The 13,453-nt window shown below is 49.3% G+C and overlaps 1 protein-coding gene across 3 annotated transcripts in view; it reads left to right on the plus strand.

Annotated features, from left to right (window-relative positions):
* cux1b (cut-like homeobox 1b) overlaps window positions 1-9,460 on the plus strand; it is a 44,973-nt gene extending 35,513 nt beyond the window's left edge. For 2 of the 3 annotated variants that reach the window (XM_072701054.1, XM_072701055.1), the window contains one exon: window positions 90-5,684. In XM_072701054.1, the coding sequence (XP_072557155.1) occupies window positions 90-513 (424 nt within the window). In that variant the 3' untranslated portion in view covers window positions 514-5,684. Of the gene's footprint in view, window positions 1-89; window positions 5,685-6,582; window positions 6,720-6,949; window positions 7,017-7,181; window positions 7,295-7,446; window positions 7,564-7,634; window positions 7,719-7,848; window positions 7,906-8,009; window positions 8,091-8,205; window positions 8,271-8,726 lie in introns of those variants that run through there. The other variant, XM_072701056.1, reaches the window with a different exon arrangement.
* The last annotated feature ends 3,993 nt before the right edge of the window (window positions 9,461-13,453 follow it).

The following is a 13,453-nucleotide window of genomic DNA, read 5'->3' on the forward strand; positions in this document are numbered from 1 at the left end:
AGCGGTTGAGCCAAGTCTGCTCGGGTCGGGGGCCACAGTCACCGTGCCCGGGTGCCTGATGTGACTCCGCCCCCTTTCATGTGTTCCAGGTCCCGTATACGCAGGGAGCTGTTCGTGGAGGAGAGCCAAGCAGGAGGAACCGGCGCGGCTGGGGAGGGCAAAGCGGGCGAAGCCGACAGCCGTGATGGTGCTGAAAGCAAACGCAGTGAGAGCGAAAGTGGGGGGAGCACCTCAGAGAGGGAGGGGGACCGGAGGGAGCCCCGGGGAGATGTCACCGTGGGGACACCGGGGCCATCGCCTGCCCCGCCGGACGCGGCCACCTCTGAGCCGGGCGCACCGGGCCCCAGCGGCTCCAGCGGGGGCCTCTTCAGCTTCTCTGAGGCGGCTGCTAGCACAGAACGCAAACCACGGGACAGCAGCCTGCGTGAGAAAAAGGCAGCCAACCTCAACAGCATTATCCACCGGCTGGAGAAAGCGGCAAGCCGCGAGGAGCCCTCCGAGTGGGAATTCTGAAGCACCGCCCTAGAGGACGAAGGGGGTAATGCAGCGGGACAGGTCGAGTTACTCCAAAAAGCACTTGAAGGCCCTGCTGGACAGAGGGCCCAGGCTCCATCCCAAGGGCTGCAGCAAGAGCAGACCCAGCTGAGGCCACAGCGCATCAAATCCTAGGAGGTACCGGGTTCGAGGATTCAAGAAACTGCCGGAATAAGCAATCACTCCCTCTTTAGGGGATTGTCCATCACCTTGGTGTCCTGGGCCATGTCCCCTCGAGTTTTTTCCCTGTTTTGCCCTTTTCTGTTCTTCTCCTTTTTCTTTGTCATGGACGCTCCACCTGGCCCGTCCCCTGGCCGTCAGCCGTGAAGATTACGCAGAAGTGAGACTTGCAAGGATCATCGCGAGGCTGATATGGAGCAGTTTGAACCCCTCAGTCTGCCATCTAATGGCCTGGAGGAATCCCTTACAGCACTTGGAAAAAAAAAAAAAGAATTCTTTTTACTTAAATTCCTTGGAAGAAAAATGTTGTAAAGGCAGTGTTCTGGCCACTTTGAGATTACACAGTCTGTCGACTTTAAACCAAGCTAAGTGTGGATCCCTGCCTGTTCAGGGAGTCAAAAAAACAAAAGTATGAAGAGCTACTGTTTTAAAGTGTGAAACCTGCTTAATTCTTGTAGTTTAACTTCACTTGAAGGTTTATGTCAGGAACTTCCAGTGGGTCACAGGGCAGCTGGTAAGGACTCATTCCTGACTGAGGTAGTACTGATTTGCTGTTTTAACCCAGTTGTGTGTGTGTGTGTGTGTGTGTGTGTGTGTGTGTGTGTCTGTGTGCGTGCGCGAGAGTAAAGGCTTAATGTTGAATCAGGAAGTCTAAAGAGATGTTTCAGATGTTTAAACAGGGGTCTCATAGTTGGACAGGCACACTAGCCCTGGGCTAAAGACACTATTGGGGGAGGGGGGGGGTGTCCCAGGTCAGGGGGGGCCAGCGGTGTTCTGGAACCAGGTCTCTCTGGGGCTCTGCAAATCCGTGTCTGTTTACATGCATTCACACATGTCAGATGTTTCACAAGCACAAGAAGAGAGATACAGGCCAGTGTAAAATAAATAAATAAATAAAAGCCTCTGTCACATGTCACAGGAAGAGCCCCTCCCCTCCGACCCGGCAGGGCAGAAGTGATGGTGTGGGTGAGGGGGGGGATTGGCCGTTGGCCTCCATCGGAGTGTGTGGTGTGCCGTAAGTCCCTCTCTGTCTGTGAGGCTGTCTGTGTGACTGAATGCCTGTGTGTCTCATCATTTTGTCCTTTTCCTGCTTTTACAGCTCCAGGCCAGTAGGTAATTTTTCTACTTCTCGTATGATTTTAAGAATAGTTCCTTTTTTATATTCTGGTTATTTATAGGCATGTTTAATCAGGCATCTTACCGTGGTCGGTTAGGTTTTACTGTGGGTCGGACGATGCAGTCCTTTCTTTCGTAGACTGAGCAGTATTGGCTGACATTTGCAGACATGCTGTAGCTGCACGTGCAGGCGTGTCAATGAGCTCTCGCAGTTACTCTGCGCAGCTCCGTGAGAGAGCTGCACAGCCTGCAGCCTTTTCAGGTCACCCTTTGAATAATGCAGCCCTGTGCGCTGTTTCATTTTTAGCCATTTAAATATTTAAATAGCACTGCAGTACTGAACACCTCAACAAGCTAATATTTAGCATACATTCCACAAGCCCTCCCCCCGTCCCCTCCCCCGTCTGTTAGGTGTCCCATCTCCCAGGTGCTTCCCAGCGGGGCAACGTTAGTGGTTAGTGGCTCCAGGAGGCTTCAGACTTCCCGCTGATATAACGATGTCACTGATATCTATCTGATCCACCCCCGCCCCCCCCCCGGTAATGTAATGCCAGTGACACCCCCAGCCGGGAAGGGGGGGGGCTCTGTGTTTGGGTTACGGAGTTACCCTCAAGATCTAGCAATGCAACGCACGTTCTGTCAGTTTTATACTGCATTTCTGGCTGGACTGGTTTTCCTGTTTGGCCGGATGTTTCTAGAATAAGCTGTTTTAATATAACACTTCTGCTGTCTTACCTGAGCTTCGACTTTAAATATTCATGCGAGTGTGACAGGCTGGTCCCCATTGCGTGCCAAGATGTGTGCTCAGGGTTAGCCTTCAGTGACTGAATGCGTGATTCTGGTGTCACACAGAGCCAGACCCTGCCTCCAGAGCGCTTTGAAACCAAGAACTTACTGTGCCCCCCCAGCCAAGGCTTAGGTTGGTCCCATTCTGTTTGTATCACAGGACGAACTGCAAAAGCTTTGGCGTGATATTCGCTTTAAATGAGGGGGAGAAATTCAAAGACCTGCTGCGTGGTTCCCTGCATAATTAAGCCTAAAAGGTCACACTCCCCACTTGCTTGGTGGTCGAAACTGGAGTCTCCTGGAGTCCAGACGGTGGTCTGCTTACATAGAGGCACCGCCCCGACTGGGACGTGTGTGTCCGTCTTCCTGAGGAAAGGCCTCCAAACCTTTGATTTAGAATCTCTCACCTTCTGATCACTAATTTTTTTATTTATTTTTTTTTACCACAATGAGTGGTGACTCCCGCTGGTGCGTTTAACGGGAGCTGCACGAGTGCTGAGATCAGCAGGCCACCCTGGGGCATCCACCCCTTCTCTCTCGCATATCTGGCACTGGACGTGCGACGTCAGCGCATTTTGAGAGGGTCGGGAGCGTCGTGTTTGCCGTGGGTTGGCTCTCAGAGCAGTGGCCCCTAGGGTTCACAGTGCAGGTCGGCTTTTAAAGTGGACAAGGACCAAATCATCAATACATGATGAAACGATCCCTTTGCAGCTGGTAACTTATTCATTTTCTTAAACTTTTTTTTTTTTTATGTACAGGCTGACTAACTTGCATGCGTGACATGAGACGAGAAGATTCTTCAGAGTTTGTGTACTGTGTGGTCATCCTCGCAGGTCAAGGAGTGTGTTTTTTGTACTCATTTGTATATTTGGAGTAGTAATAAGGGAGTGTCCTCAAAGTTTCACCCCGTTTCAAACGTGCACTTGTCGACTAGCCCTTTGAGGTGCCAGGTGAGATTAACAGCCCTCGTGAAGTACAAGCATTTCTGCGAAGGATGTTTAAATTCCGCGTTGTTGTACAGCGAGTCGGGCAAAATGACTCCATTAAGAGCATTAAAAACACGCTAAGCGTGGTCTTTCAGATGTGTGTGTCGAAGAGCTTCCAGTGCTCTGCTGAGATTTTATACACTGTCCCCTCAAGCTGTGCAGCTAATATTATGCCCATTCCACATTTGAATTAACATCTCAGTGTATTTTTTTAGTGTCTTAAGTATTAGTGCTCTGTGGGGTTAGTATGGACTCCCAGCGATTGCTCTGGGGCATATTAGACCCCGTTGGGAGGTCTAGTGAAGAGGACCATCACATGACAGCGACTGGCATGCTGCCGTTGGGATTTCGGGTGGCTCGATCGGGAGGTAGCATTCTGTAAATGAACTCTATATTACGTTATATATATGTTTCTGCAATGTTGTCCCACTGCTGGTTGCTGGCCACCTTCAGTCACAGGGTTTTGGTTCCCGAGGAACAGGAACTGAGAGCTGCAGTGACTGGTCCCAGTGTAATCGGAGGCAGCTGTGGTCTTCATCTCTCCACACCAGATCACTGATGCCGTAGAATTTGAGTTTGTGCTACGTTGATTTAACTGGTAAGACATGCAGACTAAGGTCAGCGCTCCAACATCCCAACATGCAGTGCTGTATCATCTCTGGGACACGGTTCTGTGATGATCAGCTAAACTACACTTCCCACAGTGCCTTGCTGCTCCGTAGGTCACGTCCCTTCTGAAGTGCTGTCTTTGTGGTCTTTCTGACAGGTGAGGTATGTGTGTCCCTGGTTTGTGCTGAGCTTACCAGTCTTTTTCCTTTCACTAAACTTGATTTTTGCTTGATTAGCTGTATGACACTTAGTCTTAAGCCGGAGGTGGGGGGGGGGTTGTGTACTGAGATTAGTTTAAAAACGTCGCTGAGGGTGTGGTGGGGTGGGGGGGTTGAATAACACCTGCTGTTCTCTGGCCCTCCGTGCTGAATCACTTTACTTCTTACCAGGTTTATAAGCAGTTTTCTAGTAGAGCTGCTCTCAGCTCCGTGGAATTGAAACAGGGTGTGTCCATGTTCTCTTCAGACTGGGGGGCTCACCGCTTCTCATGTGGGCTTCTGGTATGTTCACATAGCCGCCATCACGCCAGACTCCTTTTTAAACCCGAGACATGGTACCTGTTACATTACCTGTACCTGTTACAGACCAATAGGAGGCGCACTATGTTTCGTCTGATTTCCAGAAAGAGAAAAAGTTGTTACCTGTTTTTAATTTTTTTTTAAGAAATGGTGGTGTAGCACAGTTTTATACCAAAAAATTACCAAAAAATTGATAAGGGGTTTTTCCCATATATAATAGCTATATTAACCGTTTTAGATTTGTTTTAATACACGTGTTTTGAGGGCTGTTGAAATTAATCCAGTACCTGTATTTCTCAGGAGACCTCTTTTAAAAAGAAAAACCCTCTTATTTTGCGTTGATGCTGTTGTACTCGGATAGTGAACTTCACATTGAAGTTTGATTACCCAGATGTTACAGTAAAAGTCCCAACAAAACATCTTTCCCAATGAAAGTACTTATGTCTTTGTAAAGAGGTCCTGAAAGACCAGGGCTGCCCCTTCGGGTGCCTGCATCATGCGCCCCAGGCTGTTCTGTAGTGTTTGTCACTATGGGGACGGTGGGTTATGGATGCTGACCGTACCCTGCGTGACCCGAATGGGGGCTTTCCCGGCCCAGCAAGCCGACGCAGGCAGTTCGTGGGGCAGCCGGTCCTGGCCGGCCTGTCAAATGGGACTGGGACGTCTAATGGTTAGCAGTGTCAGCTGCTTTCTTCCAGTAGCAACACACCTTTTTCTTTCAGACTTGTTTTTCTTTTGGTTTTTTGTTTTGTGCTGTTTTAACATGTTATTTAGTCTGTTCTGAGCACTGAGAGAAAGTCCCTCTACAATATGGATTTAATAAGCAATATCACTGTATGGAACTCACATGTTGTACTATGATTATTATTATTGTTATTATTATTATTATTATTATTATTATTCACTAGCACCCTAGGTGTGATCATTGAAGTAAATATCTTTTATACAAACACCAGCTACGTGTGTAAGTCGTTTTTCTCGTTTTCATCACTCACCGCGAGCTCAGGAAGTTCTGGAGCGGGGATCGGCTCGTCTCCCGCTCCGCGTACAGAGCTCACCTTATGGCTCAGCAGCTCGGCCACCCCCCCTTAACCGGGTCCTGGCTCCCAGGCATCACGTGTGGGTCTGTCCGGCCCGGGCCCGGAACTGGCAGCAGCCTCTGGCACGCGCATGCTGTTTAGTCTGCAAACGGCGTTGGCGTCGTCGTGCCAATGGCCTTCTCCTGGCTCCGCTTTTGGCAGCTTACACCCTTACCGGCAAGGGTGGGGGGGGGGTCACTTGTACAGATAAACCCTGGCACGTGCCAATTTTCTTTCAGTGGGCGGGAGCGTTTCTTCGTGGGGGCCTTCGGAATTACGTCTTTGTAAAGCAATGCTAAAGATTGTTTTGTAAACACTGTTTTTTAAATATATATTTATATATAATAGCAATCTCATGTGCTCTACTTACTGAAGCATTCTGAATCAGGTGGTGGGGGGGGGGGTTGTTCCTTTGGATCAGATATTCTTCCGTTACCGGGGTGTCGACCTTCTGTGTATGAATGTTATACAGAACAGGTGTTCAGGTGTGTTCCTGGGGGGGGGGGGTGCTGGTGGGCGGACAGGCTGTATGTGGGCCTGGCTTTGTGGTGCCCCCCCTCGGCAGTGAGGTCCCTAAACGCCCAGACGTGATTGGTAAGTGGTCATGTGATGCACCATACAGTTGAGCACTTTCTGGTTTGTGAGTGATGTGCAGCTCTGCTGATTTCCCCATGTGACCTGATCACGGCCCGGTGATGGGGATCCTCTGCCTGACACTCGCTGTCCCGCCTGTTTGTGGTTCTGTGGCCCCCTACCACCCCCCCGGGCCTCCAGGCCGCTACACGGACCTGCAGCGGGAGTTCTCCGAGGCGGTGCGGATTGGCGCTGAGCAGAAGGAGCTGATCCTGAAACTGGAGCAGGACCTGAGCACCGTGCAGGCCATGTCCTCACTGCCGCGGCCCGACGCTGAGGTGGGCCCCTGTGCTAGTGGTCGAGTCCATAAATTCTTGAATGTATTGTATGGTTCCTGGAAATAATGGGGTGATTTTAACAGGTTTCGTGTAAGCTAACACATTTTAAACTTTCTTTGCCTACCTAAGACTTTTACCCAGTAATGTACCTTCAGAGATTAAGCAGAGTGATTAATATGTTTGAGGAAACATATTGGAATGTTTTGTGGTTGACGTGCCTCTTCCTGCAGGGGGCAGACTTCAGCCACCTGGGCCAAATCCCTGAACCCATCAAAGAGGCTACAGCTCTGTTCCCAGGTAAGTCGGGAAGGGGAGGGTATCTACCCTCCTTGGCTGACCAATGGGGATGCAGCCACCTTTGCAGGGTGACCTGGGAGTTTGTGACATGGCTTAGCGAAGGCGTCCCGCGTAGCTGCCATAGGCGCGTAGAGCCACGCTGAGGGCCGGCTGTGCTTCTTGCAGGCGTCTCCCCCCCTACCAAAGGCGAGCTCCCCCAGGGGCAGATGGACTCCCTGCTCTCCATCATATCCAGCCAGAGGGAGCGCTTCCGTGCTCGCAACCAGGAGCTGGAAACTGTGAGTCACTGAAGTCCTGGTTTTCACACTGCCTCAGACTCCAGGGTGCATGCATACGATGACCACCAATCTCTCTGGCTGTGGTTGTGTTAAAAAGTGTTACCAGTCAGTAATTAAGTTAAATGCACCTGACCCTCCCCCCCCCCATACAGGAGAGCCGCTCACTCCAGCAGACCATGCAGGCCCTGCAGAATGAGCTGGACAGCCTGCGCGCGGACAACATCAAGCTCTACGAGAAGATCAAGTTCCTGCAGAGCTACCCGGGACGGGTGCGTGATGCTTCACCGGATCGGTGGCTTTTGCTTGGCTTGTGCTTGAAGCTCTCCGTCTCCCCCTGCAGGCCGGGAGCAGCGACGACACCGTGATGCGCTACTCGTCGCAGTACGAGGAGAGACTGGACCCCTTTGCCTCCTTCAGCAAGCGGGTGAGGGGTTCTTCCGAAAGTGTGAGCACTGGTAAACGGCGCTTTAAACACGCCATCCCAGTGCCATTCCTGTTCATACTTTTATGGGTGTAACCTGCTTAAAAAATCATTGCCTTTAATCCTGTTACAGGAGCGTCAGCGCCGGTACCTGAGCCTCAGTCCCTGGGACAAGGCCACCCTTAGCATGGTGAGTTACACCCCCTGCTGGAGCCTGCTTGACCATACCGTTTACCCTGAGCAATCCAGCCATGCTCCCCAGATCATTTCTGACCATGGACTCCCTCTCTCAAGGGCCGGTTGATCCTCTCCAACAAGATGGCCAGAACCATCGCCTTCTTCTACACCATCTTTCTGCACTGCCTGGTCTTCCTGGTCAGTGATATCACAGTCCTGTATTTTAGCCATGCCATAGAGATGTCCGTCTTCTCATGCCTGCCCAAAATCATCGCTCTGATCCAGACCTGACCGGTTCCGCTTTCATGGGCAGGTGCTGTACAAGACAGCGTGGAGTGAGAGCATCGGCCGGGACTGCAGCGCGTACTGCGCTAAGAAGTGAGCCACTGCCGGCACGCGTCTGTCCAGAGGGGCTCATGTTGGCCGCTGGGGGCTGACATCCCCTCCCCCACGCTGGGCTGTGTCTTCACACCCCATGTATCTGCCAGTCGGCTGTTCAGTTCAGCAGAAGACCAGCTGATCCACAAGGGGGGGACAATGATTATTTATGTAGCACTGGTCCACAGATTTGTACTTTGTCATACGAATCAAAATAGCTGAATCTTGCGTTTTTTTGTTTTTTTTTTTTGCTGAAGTCAAATATCTAATCAGAATCACACAGTGGTTTAGAGTCACCCACAATTACATTTTTCACTATATATAGGTATATTTACAGTATATGTGCATAGTGGAAGTGACTCATCTAAAAGTTGGAAATGTATGATTTTCTGCTCTCTCTCAGGAACATCCCGCTTTTAACCATGCCCGTTCTCATGTGATTTTTTTTTTGTAAAGGTACTCCGATCACCTGCACCGTTTCCATGAGAACGGGGAGAACGGTGAGATGTGGCAGTGACTTCATCCCTCTCAGCAGCCCGGACCCCAAGAACCGCTCTCCTGTCTGTCTTGCAGTGATGGCTTTTACCCACTAGGGGGAGCGTGTTGGCATCACCATGAAAGTCCAGTGTTTGGTGTTAATTCACTGGGAAATCCCAACTCAAATATAGCTTTAGTGTAGTCGCTTCTTTCCTCTGTCACATAAACATAGAATTACAGAAACATTTAAGAATATATATGGGAGTTAAATTCTTTTCCACAGAGGATAATCTCTGTGCTTTTTTTGGTTTCTTGATCTTATGAGATTAGATAGCAGGGGAAAACAAACATTTAAACATAAAATTTAATCAGACAAATCATTTATGTCCAGTTATATATGTTTGCTGCAGTGTAGTTTTGATTTGGCCAGGTTGAAATCTGACAAGGCTGCATATAGATTGAAACTGTGTGTGTGTTTTCTGCAACTGGTATTTGAAGACCCAGGCCACACCTGTCTGATCAGAAATGTAACTGGTGTGCAGTCGGCCCTTATATATGTGTCACAGCAGGAGCTGTTTGATTGTATTGCAGTTTTGATGGACCAGTCAGATGTGTGTCTGCATGTCATAATGACTTCATCTGCCGTGTCAATCTCTCCTGCTTATTTCTGATATCCCCCCACCCCCGTATCCATGATAAAGTTTGAGCATTCATCCTTTGTCCTCCAGTCTCTCTGTGTCCTCCAGTACCTGCCCCCCCCCCAGAGGGGCCTCAGACCCACCAATACTTCTGCTGCCCCCTGCTGGACTGGAGTCTTTGGTGTGAAGCAGAATAGCATTTTGTTTGGGTCACGTTGCACCTGTTACCCTAAGCTTGGGGTTGTGTGTGTGTGTGTGTGTGTGTGTGTGTGTGTGTGTGTGTGTGTGTGTGTGTGTGTGTGTGTGTGTGTGAGAGACAGATGAGTAATCCTTATCCAAGGAGCAGGCAACGCTCCATGAATGCCCCTTCATCCATAGTCCTGTGGGGCATTTCTTTTTGGTAAGCCATGTTGGAACCTGAATTATTCATGAGTCCCAAAGACAGTGGGCTCCATGCTTTTACTCATCCATTAATCAGCTCCCCAGCCCCCCCCCCCCCCCCATTATAAAAATTATGTCCTGGGAGGGGCAGGGCATAGGCTCACACGTGTGTGTGTGTGGGAGCTGGAATGGAAACTAGCCGGTGTTTTCAGTGGGTCCAGTCATCCTCAGACACCTCATTCTAAGCCTAAAGCTGCCTTCCCGTCCAGCACTGGTGACATTTGGAATTAGAGGTTGGATTGAATTTCCACGGTGCGTCCAGCAGGGGGTGAGAGGTGTTTGTTTTAACGAGGAGGTGAGTTTAAGCTTGTGCTCTTTTTTTTTTTTTTTTCCCTTGCCCTCTAAACGCCATGGGCTTCCTGCATGCGTGTCAACCTGGGGAGAGTTTTCCTATTGGCTTTGAGGGCAGCGCTGTGCCCCTCTGAGGAGAGGAGAGGATTATGGGGCTGGGGGGGCAGCAGAGTGTTGAGTAAAACTGAAGTGCTTTCTGTTTTCCTTTGTCCCTGGGTCCAGTCCAGGGTGAACATGAGTTTAGCAGAAGCATTAATGTGCTATTGCCAATGTGCCCAGGGGTCCGAGGTCCTGCCAGGCCCGCGGGGTGGTGGGGGGGTGTTATTAGCATGAGTAGCTGCCTTTGGTTTAATCCTTAATGTGTCAGACATTCTGATATTCACAATGCATAATGAAAAATATCTTTTGTTTAAAATAGTCCATGATGTATCCATATAGCTTCAGGATTATTTCAGAGTTGGAGCAATGAATGCCCCGAACTCTGTTGTGCCCCCCCCCCCCCCCCCCAAAAAAAATACATTTAAATCCAGCTCCTTTGCCTTTCCCTGGGGTGTTTCCATGGAAACAGAGTCACACTGTCATAACTCCCCACTGGACGTTCTATTGAACGGATTTCCTGTGACAGCAGCTGCTTGAGTCACATGACCATGAGGTCATAGGCAGACAGAACCATCCAGCTTGGCAGTGGCATTAGGTGACAGCAGCAGTGACACACTCGCCATGAGCACGCAGCAAAGTTCCCTTGCCATTCAAGTGATATCCTTTAGTTTTTGAAATTCCCCAAACTGTGCAGTCATTTCTCTCATGGGCGTGTCCAAAGTGTGCCCTCCCCACCACTGACACACCCATACGCTCAGAAGACACTTAAGGTTATACTGCTATACTGCTGGGTATAGCCAACCAACAGCTTTCACATTACAGGCCCATGTTTTAACCACTGCGCCCCCTGCTGGCCAAACTCTCTTTGAACCGTGGAATATAAGGACTGACAGCCACCTGAGATCTGCAGCCTCCATCAGCTGCTGTCACATATTGCACACCCGCATTTGTGTGTGCGTGTGCGTGCACCAGCAGGTAGCGTTGTGACATCGGCGCAGCCAGTGGCCAAAGGTGTGCGGCTGGAGGTAAACAGTTGACATTCAGCTTCAAAGCGCTGGCTCAGGAGGGGGCCGAAGGGGTGTGTGTCCTGTCAGGACAGTGCCCACCATCCTCCTCTTTCCTCCTAAAGCCCCCCCACAGTTGGCTAGAAGAATGTCCCTGTGAGCAGCTTGGTTCAGTCTCCAGATGACAGGAGAACTGTGGCTTTGAAGGTAACGATGGGCGAGATCATCGCGCTGCCAATCACAGCCTCGGCTTCCTGCATCCCGGGGCAGGGCTTGGGTTCGCATTACACACGCACAGGGCTGCTCACTCCTGTTTTATTCAGACTGATTTCATCCTGGCTGGGTCCCAGTCTTTAAGACCACGCATCAGGCAAGTAACTTCATTACGGTTCAATGTTTTTCAATTATTAATAACTTGTTGGCTCCAGCCGAGTCTTTGTATAAGGAACTCAGGCCCACGGATGTTACACCTTCCCCGCTTAGGGCTCTGTGTTTTTTGTTTTTACTGGAGTAAACAAACCCTGCCTCAATTCCTCCACCCCCTGACCTTTATATGGCCATCCAGGTCCCCACCCTCTACTGCTGCCCAAGCACTGCCTCTCCACGACCCCCCCTTACTCTCCAGGGATGTCAGGAAGCATCCAGCTGTAAGCACTGATAATCTGACCCTTACATCTCACTCTCCTTACAGTAACCTATAGATACTCTGATTAACCATCCCGTCACAACAGCCCGATGGTGGCATTGAATCATCTGATTATAACTGACAGAAGACATAGAAATTTTGTGTGTATAAGTTAAAGACTGAAGTGCGCTCTCTCTACTGCTTGCACGAAAGTCTCTACATAAGATCAGACATTTTCCTTTTTGTTTGCTCATTACAATGTTACTCGTATTAACGCTATTCACCAAAATGTCACCCGTGGAACAGCACGTAACCTTTGTGGTTTAGAAGGTCTTTATACGTCTGAAGGCATAATTTACCAGTGAGCAGCAATAATTATACTGAGGTATTTTTCACGTTAAAAGAGCTCGAGCTTCACCATTGCACAATAACAGCCCCCTCCTACATGGCTTTACCTTCGTGCTGTTTGCACGCCGCAGCTTCTGCCCACATGCGCAGTGTGTACGTGTGTGTGTTGGGGTGGTGGTGGTGGATGCCGTTTATATCAATGCGCTCAGTTTTCTATGTACTTCTGGAAACAATGCTGCATGTTTGTGCGATGAATGGAAATCGCAACAAAATATGTAAGGCAACTTATGAATGAATGGGATAAGAAAAAGTATCAGTAACATTTTCTACATAGTATCTAGATTTAATAAATAAAAATAATGATCTTGTTTCCGCATAAAATGCATCAGTGTGGACACGGTTTATAAAAATGTTAACATTACTTAAAAAACATCCTGTAGAAAATATCAGGGTCTTTCTGCAAGGAAGACTTTTCTCTTGCTGATACAGACATCCAGGGAACATCTGGAAAAATATCTGTGGTTAGTTAGATAGACTGTCGGACACATGTTTTACAGTTTTGCGGCAGGCCAAAGCGGTCCCCAGATCTCTCCAAATCTGTCCAACATGCGAATGCTAAGCTGCTTCGTTGACACACGGGACATTCCAAACTCCATAGCATGCCTTGTGATTACAATAGACCCCCGCCACTATGCTGTGCTGAGAGTAACAACGGACCATTGAACCACCGACCTTCCGTAGAATGATGATTTTTCAACTGAAGAAAATATTGCTCTGTGTCTGAATAGCCAGTGCCTTTAACACACCGGACATCGCCTGTCCCAGAGCGGATGGAGAGGGAGGCAGGGAGACTGGCGCAGTAAGAGTGGGACAGTTCCTGTCACGTGGATCCACCAATGCGATGGTTAATGGACGTCATGGGTACACAAACGTAACAGGATTAAGAAGCGTGCTCTTTCTGTCTGCTGAAGATCTCGTCCAGGATTTCTGATTTAGATTCAAACAAGTGCACTTCATTTGCAATTAGAAAAGCCATTCTGCAAATGGTGAGAATCGTTTAACACCATGCAGGGGGCGGGGGGTTCTTTCTCCTGCTGGCAGATAAAGTTTGATGAGATGAATAGAGTGATATTCTGTGGCCCAAAGCCAGACCCCTGGCTTCCGCTCGTCTCTCTCGCATGGCTTTATTTATTTCTCTTCTCAGAAGTATTTATTGATACCTAATATGTGCTCTAGAGTCTCAAAGGCTGCACAATGTAG

This window comes from Paramormyrops kingsleyae, chromosome 17 (assembly GCF_048594095.1).
Source record: "Paramormyrops kingsleyae isolate MSU_618 chromosome 17, PKINGS_0.4, whole genome shotgun sequence".
Classification (NCBI taxonomy): domain Eukaryota; kingdom Metazoa; phylum Chordata; class Actinopteri; order Osteoglossiformes; family Mormyridae; genus Paramormyrops; species Paramormyrops kingsleyae.